This window comes from Buceros rhinoceros, unplaced genomic scaffold (genome assembly GCF_000710305.1).
Source record: "Buceros rhinoceros silvestris isolate BGI_N320 unplaced genomic scaffold, ASM71030v1 scaffold18734, whole genome shotgun sequence".
Taxonomy (NCBI): Eukaryota; Metazoa; Chordata; class Aves; order Bucerotiformes; family Bucerotidae; genus Buceros; species Buceros rhinoceros.
Window position 1 is genome coordinate 538 of NW_010406704.1, and position 12,169 is coordinate 12,706.

The 12,169-nt window shown below is 42.8% G+C and overlaps 1 protein-coding gene across 1 annotated transcript in view; it reads left to right on the forward strand.

The window, feature by feature from the left end:
• The first annotated feature begins 210 nt into the window (after positions 1-210).
• RPF2 (ribosome production factor 2 homolog (S. cerevisiae)) overlaps positions 211-12,169 on the forward strand; it is a 12,461-nt gene continuing 502 nt past the window's right edge. The window contains exons 1-8 of the mRNA XM_010134229.1: positions 211-337; positions 1,168-1,205; positions 1,891-1,930; positions 4,396-4,477; positions 4,570-4,646; positions 5,547-5,646; positions 10,913-11,015; positions 11,742-11,886. Coding sequence (XP_010132531.1) covers positions 281-337; positions 1,168-1,205; positions 1,891-1,930; positions 4,396-4,477; positions 4,570-4,646; positions 5,547-5,646; positions 10,913-11,015; positions 11,742-11,886 — 642 coding nt within the window. The 5' untranslated portion in view covers positions 211-280. The remainder of the gene's footprint in view (positions 338-1,167; positions 1,206-1,890; positions 1,931-4,395; positions 4,478-4,569; positions 4,647-5,546; positions 5,647-10,912; positions 11,016-11,741; positions 11,887-12,169) is intronic.

Here is a 12,169-nt window from a genome sequence, read left to right on the forward strand (position 1 = left end):
CTGCTAGCTTGGGGGGAGCAAAACACATTCATCGGAGACTGGGCTTTAGCACTGACTGTAGTTCTGCAGGTTGGGATTTGTATGAGTAACGGAGACACGTTACTTGAACCCAACGTGCTCCAGTGCTTGTTTTACTGTTTTCTGTGGTGTCTAATATTGTTGTTACTAATATTAACTTTTTAACCTGTTGATTTATTGTTACAGAAGGCCTAAAACTAAGAGAGCAAAGAGATTCCTTGAGAAGAGAGAACCCAAACTTAAAGAAAATACAAAAAATGCCATGCTTTTAAAAGGAGGAAACGCAAACTTAACAGTGACTGAAGTACTTAAGGACATTGTAAGTTGTTGGACACAGTGTGCAACCTTTAATTGTATAACTTGCTGTGCTACACTGAAAGTGCCTTCCTTTCCCTTTTTCTTACAATTTGCATATTCTCTGCTGCAAGATCAGTAATTTCTTACACTCCCCATTCCCCAAATCTCAGATTGACCAGTACTCCAAAGGTGTCTTGGGCTGCCCCTCAGTGGAGATTATTTTCTCCCAGAAGTTCGGAGCCTTTTCCATCTGTTACTATTTTTTCCATGACTGTCCAGTACATAAGGTGAGGTGTTTCAAGGCCGTTCGAGAGGAGCAGGATTCGGTACAGAACTGGGACTCGGGCACTCTCCTGAAGTCATATCCCAGAATCCCATAAACTGCTTGTGTGTGTCAGTATGGGGCTTTCAACCTCTCTTAAAACTTCACCTTGCCAATCCTGTCTCCTAGTGCTCTACCTGAAAATATTATAGCTGTTCCTACACTCTTCTCGTCTTGTTGTTTTCTTACCACATTATGCCAGTGATAATCGGGTTTTTGCTCACACTCCCTGTTTTTCCTATGCCCTTAGAACCAGAGAGGCTCCATCACACGGCTTTGATTTCAGCTGTTTTTCCGTTATCATGTTATTTTGTGGTTTCTAGAAACAAATCCTCTGCAGTTAATTGGGACCCAACATTGCTACCAACTTGAATGGTATTGTTGTGAGCAGGCTGCTTGAGGTGCCGCCTTCTAGACTATTGTGCACAAACAATTACTGTATTTCATCATTTAAGCTGTCAGGTTGAGACAAAGCAGTGCTGTACATGTGAACGTTAGAGATAACGCGTGTTTTTGCTGTGTATTTGCAGTATGCTGTGAAGAAGCCTTTTGCTGTGATGTATAAAAAGTAAGTGGTCTCACTTGGATGTCTTTGAACCTTCTGACAAGATAGCTTGTGGCAGTTTGAAAGCATGAATGAAGAGGGTGGCTAGTGAGGGGGCTTGACTGATGGAAAGGGCTGCAGAAGGTGGTTGAGATTCATCACCACTTTCAGGAGACTGGAAACAAGCTTGCTGTGATCAGTGTTGGTGCTGACCCCAGTTCTGCGCCAAGTGCTACGGAGCCGGGTTCAGCGAGCTCAGACAGCCAGCTCCTCTGACTGCTCTGGGCACGCAGCAGGCGAGGTTCTCTGCCCGTGGGTAGGCTGAAGTTCTTATCCCAGCTCTCATAAATTTGAGTTACAGGTTAGAACGATAGATAAGTCTTGCTCAAAGTGGGAGCTCAGTGTCTGTATGGCTGCAGTGCAGAGACATTGACTGTAGAAGTTAAATTGAACACGGGATGAGCAGGCAAAGACACTTGTTTATGAAGTGTTGCTGGTGGTGGTCTGACAGTCAGGCCCCAGGAGATGGGAAACATGGAGGAAAGTGCTTAAAAAGGCAATGGAGGCACCGAGGCTTATGGTTTGGGCTAACACTGAACCTCTACTGCTGGAGTTTCCACCAAATGGAGAGTTTAATGTTATCAGAGAACTAATGATTAACTTGGCCTATTTTTTTGTTGGGTTTTTTTTTTCCCTTTCCTTCTCTCAGGAAAAATATTACCAGGCCTTTTGAGGATCAAACGTCGCTGGTAAGTATCAACTACATCTTCTCTTCTGACACTTCACAGCCTTAAAGTCATGAAGAGCTGTGTTGGAGGACAGTTCCTCCGTGAGGAACAGAGTTTATGGGGAGTTTGGATAAGTTGAATGTAGGGCTGTGTCTAGATTTATGGTGTCAGTAGGCATGTTCTTCCTCTCACTGCAAGACGGAGTCGTCATGGTGTGAGGACTTGGACGTTACTGTAAACGCGTGTTTCTGTAAACTGACAGGCAAATAAATGTGACACTGCAATAGGTGTTAGTGCTGGATATGAAAGGAAGAATAAAGCAGTTTATTTTGCTTTTCTAAAAGTCAGTCTTGTCAAGTGGTATAGCTTGGGTAAAACTTGTTTTCAGAGTGGTGAATTAATAAGTTAAAATGGTTGAATGGAGGGGTCGTAGCTGTCTGTGACCTCCTCCTGTTTAAGTGGAGGAAGAAGAGCCCAGCAGAACACATGCATCAGCCGTGCGACTGTGAGATGGTGATACGCCCCTGTCTGGATTTGATGGTGATTCAGTGCTCTAAGGTCATGACAACTTATGAGCAGCAAGGCAAAAAACGGAGGGTACGATCCTAAGATGATGTCTCACATTTGCACTTCCATCAAAGCATTGCTTTAACTGCTGAAGTACATTTGTCATAAAAGAGATGTGTGTGTTTCCTTCAACAGAATGAGAGAAAGGAGACAGCGAGGTACCGCTGTGGTTTTACAGTAAAGACAGTGATGAATTATCCCAAAATAAGTTGTTTGATTCCTGGTGATCGTGACTGGGTAACCTCTGCTGACTCACGTAGGGGAGTAAGGGTCAGCTTTCCAGTGCATGAGGCAGGTGTTGAAATGACTTGCTGAAAATACACACTGAACTTGGGAGTTTTGGGGTGTTGCATTAAATAAATCTGCGTGCGAAGAAAAAAATTAAGGTGTGCACATCAGGTGCAAAGGCACTTTCTTGTCTGAAAATAAAGGGGAAACCTGTCGAAGGAATTCTCTTAAATAAAAAGGGAGAGGAGGGGAGAGCGAGCTAAGGATCCTTAATGATCACTAAAGGATCTTTTCTAAGGAAAGCGAATAGTGAGTGTTAGAGGAGTTGTTGCAGTTGTATTGGACAGTTGAGTTGTTACGAGCAAAAAATTGGGGTTGCAGCATAGATACACCATCATAGAAGGCTACTTGATCTGTGTTCATACTGATGCTGAGGTGGTGCTGTGTGTGCTTCTGTTCTGGGTGTGAAGCACAGCAATGCAGCCATCCCCAAAATGTCGTGAGTGGAATGGAGAACTTCCTGTAGGTGGCGAGGAGAGATTTGTGAGGTGATTTGCTGAAAGAAACCGCTTGCAACCTCCCGAGACCAGATAACTGAGTTTCACAGGCAGACAGGAGCTAGCCGATCATCAGCTGACCACTGCTTTAAACATCTGATAGTTCCTGGGAAAACGTCCTCTGATGTCAGCTAAAACTGTTCTGATATTTTAAAAGGTGTTCCTCTGGGAAACTTTTAATTATTTTAATTCAACAAGTAATCAGAGTCTAGAAAAATATGGAAAGTCAAATCAAGTTAGGTTGGGGTTTTTTTCACTTGTTTTTTTTTTTAAAGGTCAGTTTTGTGGTTTATGTGATGTTTCAGTACGTGCAGGACACGTTTGAGGCATTTGAGTTTGCACCTTTTTAATAAAGTACCTTAGAGCTGTTAAGAGAACGTTCATGTATCAATGCACAGTGATTAACAGGGCTGTGTGAGCAAGTGTTTTGGGGGAGTCCCCTCTGGTCTCTCCTTGGTCTGTCTACAGTCAATATTTTTTGGAGACCCAGAGGCAGAGCTAGACGTAAAACTGTGATAGCTTCTCTGTCTACTGCACCTGGAGAAAAGATCTTCTCTCTGACAGTCACCTCTGGCTTGGTTTTAAGTAGCGTCTTAGTCTTAAATAATAAATTGACGTGTAGTTGCTCTGTAGTAGGACACTTAACACGTCTGCAGATGATCCGAAGCTTGCTGTTGAGGGCGTTAACTGGCTGTTCAGGGGCTGTTAGGCAAAGCGCATGTGCTGCGTGAAGCTGAGCTGCGTAACTAAAATGAGGCACTTCAGCTGCAGCCAGCTTGCAAGTCCTTACTCTTCCGGCAGGGAGAAGTGGTTGAAGGTGTCTTATGTCAAAACAAAATACAAGGAATTATGAAAAAGGGCATCACAGATAAAATGACAAGAAAAAATTGCCTGACTTGATTTTAAAACTGCAATAGGAGATAAAAAAATAAATGAATTGTTATTTGAACCTTGAATCCGGCTGTCAATCTTAGCTTACGTGCACCTGGACATGCTCAAAACTCTCCTGGTAAGTGCAGCTGGTCTTCTCATGAAGCAGCGCCTAAACTGCGCGTTTGTGATGCATACCTTCCCTGAGTCCTTGACATGCTGCAAACTGGAACTCACGAGTTTTGTTCTTTTCACCCATTGTAGGAATTTTTTTCCAAGAAATCAGATTGCTCCTTGTTTCTCTTTGGCTCTCATAACAAGAAGCGACCGAACAACCTGGTGATAGGTAACGTGCCTCACTTGGGTTTTTATTTGGATGAAAGGTCTAGTTTTCAGTGACTGTTTAAAAAGCTGGATTTTATTTTTTTGCTTTCACAGGTCGCATGTTTGACTATCACGTCCTGGACATGATTGAGCTGGGCGTTGAGAAGTTCGTTTCCCTGAAAGACGTCAAGGTAAGGAGTCGCCAATTCGGTGTTTCAGTGACATCTACTGGTGGATTTTTTTGGTGCATTGGCTTTTCCTGGCCTTCGAAGGAAGGACAGGAGCTGTTTAAAAAAACCTTTCATGCAGCGTGTAAGGATAATTTGTGTACCACAAAATGTTATTCTTATGCCCTGCTTTTTATTTTATTTTGGTTGTTTTGAGCAAGCTTGTAACTTTCTGTGCAAATACTTTTTTAGGCTTGGTTTATTGCTAACATTTTCCTTTTTAAACATTCACAAAATTCCTTAGGCAGGTTCTGCTCATGGTATATAAACTGCCATATAAATCAACTGCCATATATATAAACTGGCGCAGGCTTTGAAAAACTGAAATCCCTCTTCTCAAGTTGTAGCCGAAGATGGTCACTCTGCTGACTGAGATGGTCTGAAACTTCCTTTAGCTTGCAGTAACGCATGATGCCAGTTCTTAGGGAACTGTACTTAACTCAGACAGTGAGCTAACATCTTGGTTACTGAACCACAGAGAAAATTCACCTTTTTTGGCTATGTTAGGCTCACTTTGGCAAGACTGAAACATATTTCATCTGTGTGCACTTTCGCATCGAGCAGAAAATAATGCACCTGCTTCCTGCAGTGTAGATATTCAGTGACACAAATGTGCAGTGTTAAAACCCACTTATCTGTGTGTTGAATATTCACCTACCTTCAAAGGTTTGTAAGTGTGAATGTATTTGTTGGCCAGAATTAAAATTAGGTGACTGACTAACCATTCTTTTAGCCTTTTAAAATCAGCGTCCTTCCATACACACAGAGTTGTTTGGTGAAGGAAGGAGCGTCAGTTCTGTCCGTACTGATCATAGGTCACAAAGGTCTGAGTTTTCCTTCTGTTTTAAAATTCTTCTTCTGCAGAACAGTAAGTGTCCTGAAGGAACAAAACCTATGTTGATATTTGCTGGTGACATGTTTGATGTAAATGAAGAATACAGAAGACTGAAGAGCCTTCTTATTGGTCAGTAATTTGATTATTTGAGCAGTAGGATTGCATAAATCTGGAGTAATGTGGTTTTTGGGGAAATGCTGGTTTGTCGGTTAGTGTTTACTTAAGTTCAGGGCAGAAAGAAAACAGGAACAGGCACTTGTAAGATTCATGTCACATGAAATGAAAGTTAAATAATCATCATGACTGATGGGGGTGGAGGGGGGGGGGCGGGGAAAGACTGGCCTAAAATACTCTGAAGTTGAAACCTTGTGTTCACTAAAATTAATGACTTAGTAAATGAAAAAATCCTTGTGTGGTGGGGGGGGGGGGGGGGGGGGGGCGGGGAAAGACTGGCCTAAAATACTCTGAAGTTGAAACCTTGTGTTCACTAAAATTAATGACTTTGTGAAAAATGCCAGAATTTTCCTACAAAGTCTTTACCTTGTAGTTGTACTGGATCATCACTTCTCTGACCAAATAGCATTTTTGAAGTATCTAATTTAAAATCAGTGGATTAAGTTCAGACAGTGGGATGTTTTTGCTTACAAAAAAGTCAAATCAGTATAATTGAGCTTGTGTTTTTTATGATGAAAGCACTTTCTGTTGGAAGTTTGACCCACTCTAACAAAAGTGCCATTGACGAGGGTCCTTGGAAAGAACATGTGCAGTGAAAATCAACTGTAGATAACAGCTGTGTCGTAACTTCAAGGCAGCCTTGGAGCTTGGTAAACAAGCTGGCATGAAGTTTTAGCTATCTCAAGGTTGGAGACTCTGGAAGATAAAACGCGTTGTGTTTTTTTTCTGGGGAACTACAAAAAATGATGGTACTTCTCTTAGGGTAGCTTTTCATGACACAGAATTCATATGGAACTGTTCCTGTTGACGCTTTAAAAATGTGTCTTGCTTGGTAGAGCTAAATCAAGTAAGTGGGGTGGTGTGTTTTTTCTTTTTAATAGGTTTCCTAAAAGTAGGTTACTTTTCTTAAAGCTCTAGTAAAATACTGAAACTGGCCCAATAAGAACACTCTTGTTCTTTCAGTTCTGATCTTGGGTTGTGCCAATTCATCATCTGACAGCTTTGCGAGATCTCCTGTTCATATAAAATAAATATTGGTTGGGCTCTTTTTTTCTAGGCAAACAGATAAATGGTTGCTCTTTAGAAACAGACCTTAAAATGAGATTTTTTTTTTTTCCTTTACTATTATAATTCCTTGAAGCAAGATGTTTCATCTGGAATGAGACTGAAAAAGGGAGCAGGAGAGGAGAAAATTTGCATCCTCTCCATACCAAACCAGGTGACTGGTTCTTGGGGATAGATGAAAGGCTAGTAAGTAATAAATTGTTGGAGGTGGACGAATATTGAATACAAAGAGAAGTGAGTTTTACCGCTGTGTGTTTATGTCGCTCTAAATGAATATTCACACTGCAGGAAGCAGGCGCATTATTTTCTGAAGTGTATCATATGCAGGCATCTGCACTCATCGAATGGGTTGGGCTGGAAGGGACCTTAAAAATCGTCTGGTTTCAACCCTGCTGTGGACAGGGCCACCTTCCACTAGAGCAGGTTGCTCAAAGCTCCGTCCAGCCTGTCCTTGAACACTGCCAGGGATGGGGCATTGTCAGAGCTGGACTGGCTATTAGATGAATTACCCCCTTCCCGAAGAGGGGAAAGAGAAAAGGCATAAGGAAGAGAGATTTATGGATTGGAAAAGAAATCTAAAACTGCTTTAATGAAAATAATAACAAAATGAAACATATACAATACCAATACTGAACCCAAGCCCCTGATGGCAACCACATCACCATCATCACCGATGTTGTGGGCAGACACTGCGGAAGTCCCAGGCTGGGCTCAGCAGCAGATGGGAACTGGATGCAGGAGCTGGATTCAGGGGTGCACAGCCTGGGATCAACGGCAGAACGGACAGAGTCCTCCTCAGACACTATCTGTTGAAGAAGCAGCAGCGAGAGAGTGAGCCTTATTCCAGGCTGAATAAGCCCAACTCTCCCAACCCCAGCCTGTCCTCACAGGAGAGGTGCTCCAGGCCCCCAGTCATCTTCATGGCCCTCCTCTGAACCCGTTCAAGCAGGGTTCTTGCACTGAGGCCCCAGAGCTGGACGCAGCATTCCAGGTGGGGTCTCACGAGAGTGAAGTAGAGGAGGAGAATCACCTCCCTTGACCTGCTGGTTACGCTTCTCTTGATGCCGCCCAGGATGCGGTTGGCTTTCTGGGCTACGAGCGCACGTTACTGGCTCGTACTGAGTTTTTTGTTCACTGGTGTTGGGGATTGGCACCCAAATCTGCCCGTGCACCCCGGGATCAAACAGCTCGATACCTTGAATGGAAGATGTGCATTGTTAGATAGTTGGCAAATAACTAGCCTTCGCTGTCCTATTTCTTTTGAAGTTCATCTCTTCTTTCTCTTCTATTTATTTGCCTCTAATGACTCTGCAGTCAAATGTACTCAAATCAACACCCAATCTTTCTTCTTGAATGTACTCCAAGTACTCCAGATCTTAGTGTTCTTCTGACTTTTATGAAATACATAGATGCAAAACAATAGACAAAGGAAGAGATTAAGGAGTGTAAAAGCTTGAAGTATCACTAACCAGTTAAAATTGTTTGGGTAACAATTTGAGCTGCCCTTAACTGATAGGGAGGAGGCAGTTCTATCTGTTCCTGCGGAGGACAGTACTTTTAACTGTCACTCCATTGCTAAGAATGATAGAAAAATGTCTTTATAAGAGCAACAGCAAATATTTCATTACTGTAGCAGTATTTTGGAGATCCGAGAGGGAATATTAGGTAGATAACAGCTTATTGTTGCCAAAACCGTGTGGTGCCAGTGATGCTAGTGAACAACCAAGCCTTCACTGGCTTTTGTGGTATTGAGAGAGTTTATGCGTGTTTGGAATATCATCTTACAGCAGTTTCTTTGTAAAATCAAAGGAAAGGGTGGATTATTGTAACCAAACCCTACAGTCCTCTTAAATTGTGAAGTGGAAGAAGTTTTTAGGAGAAATAAATGACAGCTGCATTTATCTTTAGAGGCCCAGAAGACAAAGACATCCCATTCTTTCTCTTTTGGTTTTCACTGTTTGCTGATCTGGTAATGTAGGAATTCATTTACGATGTGAGTCCTTGGAATGCACTTCATCAAATTCTAGTAACTTTTTATGCTTGTGTTTATAAAATATTTCATCTCTTAGGACACTGCCTGCTTGCTCATTTCTGTTATTGCACGCCCATTTCATCCTAAAAATGGCCAGGTGCTATGTGACTTGCAGTAAATTCTAACATTCTGAGAAGCTGGCTTCCGGGAGATCTCCGGTCAGTTTTAGACTGACCATCAGCTTGCTCTTCATACAGCCTTCCACACGCAGACTTTTTTTGAGCGTCTCTCAAGAGATTTGTGGATTCCTTCTGGCCAAGAAAGGGGGTGGCTGGGAATGGGATGGAGTTTGAAGTCCGCTAATGCTCACATCCGCTAATAGCTACATAGGTCACAGTGTTACCAGCCTCTGGATACGGACTGACAGAGAAAGAAGTGTATAGACTCGTGTTGCAAAATACTTTAGGAGTTTAATCTGGAAATGGAAAGATCCTGTGAAGTGCTCTGCAGGAAAAAGTAAATTAGAAGTTCTGGAAACATGTCGAGGACAAGGGAGAGAAAGAACTAGGAAGGGAAAGAAAAGAGGAAGCAGGTCTCTAGTCCAACCAAAGCAAGAGCTGTAAATTAAGAGTACATTTTAAAAACTTCAGCTCTCTGGGTATCCTGGAGTGTGAGGTTTCTGCAGCTGTTCAGCATTGCCAGGAAACAGAAATTCCTGACCACCTGCATTTGTTGGAAGAGATCGTCTTGTGGGTAAAAAGATGTAGGATGCCACAGAAGAGAGATGGTGCCAGTGAAGCCACTGTAAGCGTAAGCGTGTGTACCTGCAGAGGACTAGTTGAAGGGGAAGATACATGCCAGAAGCAAACAAAATATTTTTATTTGCAACTTTTCCTCTAACTACAAGCTCAGCCGGCAAGAAGAGGAGAGCGAGTATTTAATTGACCAAGAACACTTCCTGGCCGGATTCCAGCTGATGCCTGCCAGCAAGACTTTGTTTTGAATGTCACTCCAGTGCTGACACTCTTAGAAAAGGTAGTGAGGAAAAGACAACTGGCCAAGGGATCTAAAAATGGGACAGAACGGAGAAGACTGATGTGTTTTGCATTTGTTAGCAGTTCTGCTACATTTCAGCGTTGCCCTGTCATGTTTATTAGCACACCTTGTTCCCTCAGTCAAGGTCACATTCTTTCTCCACCCTCTGCATACGTTGGACAGATTGCTGTGCTTGCTGCACGCTCTCTAATGGCACAGTATATTTTTTCATAGCCTCATGTAAGAACCTCGATAGAGACAGCTCATAGTCTGTACCTCAGGCTAAGCAAAAATTTCAAGTGTCTTATTTTTATAGATGTGTGTTGCTTATTAAGTAGAGAAAGCATTATCTGTAACAAGGAGTACTTACCTCGAGGACGAAAGGGCTTTGTTGTGGGGGAGGTGTGGAAGAAGTGATACATCTAAACTTGTTCCCCAAGTCAGAGAGAGAAAATGTAGGTAAGGGTAGCCAAGATACACAGTTTCAATCTATTTTGTACTGGTTTTGATCCTTCCTTGAACCTTCCAAATCCGGCTCTGATTAAGAATCTGCAGGTTCTCGAATGATGTCTTTAAACAGGAACCTGAACTAATGGCTTCCTGTATTGCTGTATGGTTAGCAGAGCATGAACGCAAGATAGACTCCTTTTTCCGACTTTAGAGCTGAATATTTAGAAGAATAGGCAATGCAGTTATCCCACTTAGCTTAATAAAGCCAAGGCACTGCGCTGGAAGTATATTTGCTCTTCACCGTGCAGGTATTTTTAGGTAGCATGTATATTGCTACCAAATTACCCCTGGGAAGTCTCTGCGTTCCCATCAGGGTTTCTATACCCAGTTGGTTTCACCAGTGCAGGAGCTAACACGTGCAACGTTAAATTTCTCTCCTGTGTTTTGGCAGAGCTGCAGTTTTAAGAAGTGGCTGTTTTGTGAGATTCCCACTAAATGCACAGATTTGGCTTTTTCTAGAACCATTCCGTGGATAGCCTTGCTTAGTTGGATGCAGTAAAAGTACCCGTGTCGGCGGGGAGTTCACATCAGTGATGTCATGCGGGTCCGTTACGAAATAAACCAATATGTTACTGTTATCTGTCAGTCTGATTTTCAGCCAAGAAACGTGGTGTTTATTCTTCCGAAATACTCTTCCAGATTTCTTCAGAGGCCCCAGCGTGCCCAGCATTCGTCTGGCTGGTTTAGAGTACGTTCTGCATTTCACAGCTGTCGATGGGAAAATTTACATGCGAAGCTATAAGTGAGTATATGTTTTACCCGTTTGTTTGCTTTCCGGTATGCTTGTCAACTTTTCCCCAAATTCAGGCCGTGGTTGTGTAATGGAGCTGGCTTAAGCAATAGTTTGTTGCATTTAAGACATGTAGAGGGTAAAGGGGTTCCAGCATTAACTTGGTGAATTAAGAGAACCCTCTGAAAGTCCAGGCTGTGGCCTGTTCTCGGGCTTCCTGCTAGGGCTCTCCTCACTCAGGTGTTTGTCTCACGACGGCTTTTGGGCTGCAGCCAGCGAAACACGAGGGAGAACAGGAAAAGGCAGGACGAGACAGTATTTCTTGCTGTGTTGGTGTTTACCCTCACGGTTCCTGGCCTCACCTCAGGAGGCTGTAAGCACTCATAGCTTGTCTTCCACGTGGCTGTGATTTCTCTTGCAACAAAATCTCTTGAATCAGTCTCAGTCTTCAAAACAAACAAACAGAAAACTCTTTGGGATAGCACTCGGGCTATTTTGCTGTAGACTCATGAGCCTGGTTATATTTTGCGTGTGTTCAAATTGTGATGTCAGATTAAATCTGACGGATTTAATATATTGTAAGTTGTTATTGATGGACATCTTTCTCTGTGGCAGAGTTAGCAATAGTGATTGTCTTTAATAGTGGTCTGATCTAGAGGATTGAACCCACCCTGTAGGAAGATGGATGAGTCTTTAACACAGAGGGTGATGTTGATTTTGGTGGTTTTCCCCTTCTAGGGTGCTTCTGAAGAAATCTGGCTGTAAAATACCAAGAATTGAACTGGAAGAGATGGGACCTTCATTAGATCTGGTTATGCGGAGGACGCACTTGGCTTCAGACGACCTTTATAAGCTGTCTCTAAAGCAACCGAAAGCCCTGAAGGTACGTTCCTTGGAAACGATGTCACTTACAGAGCTCTCTGTGAAGAACAGCAAAAGCTGACGGATTAGTTATTGTTTAATTGACCAAAGCTTACACTGAAATAGCCTGACTGAGATTTCTGGGGCCACGGCACTTTTGTCAGCTGACATACAAGGTCTCCTCTGGGAGCATAAAACAAACCTTGATCTCTAAACTCCAAATAATGTATGAGGCCTTGCTTTTAGGCACTTGATTCTCACCAGAGCTCCTAGCACTCTCTGCTCAGCAGTACTAACATCATTCT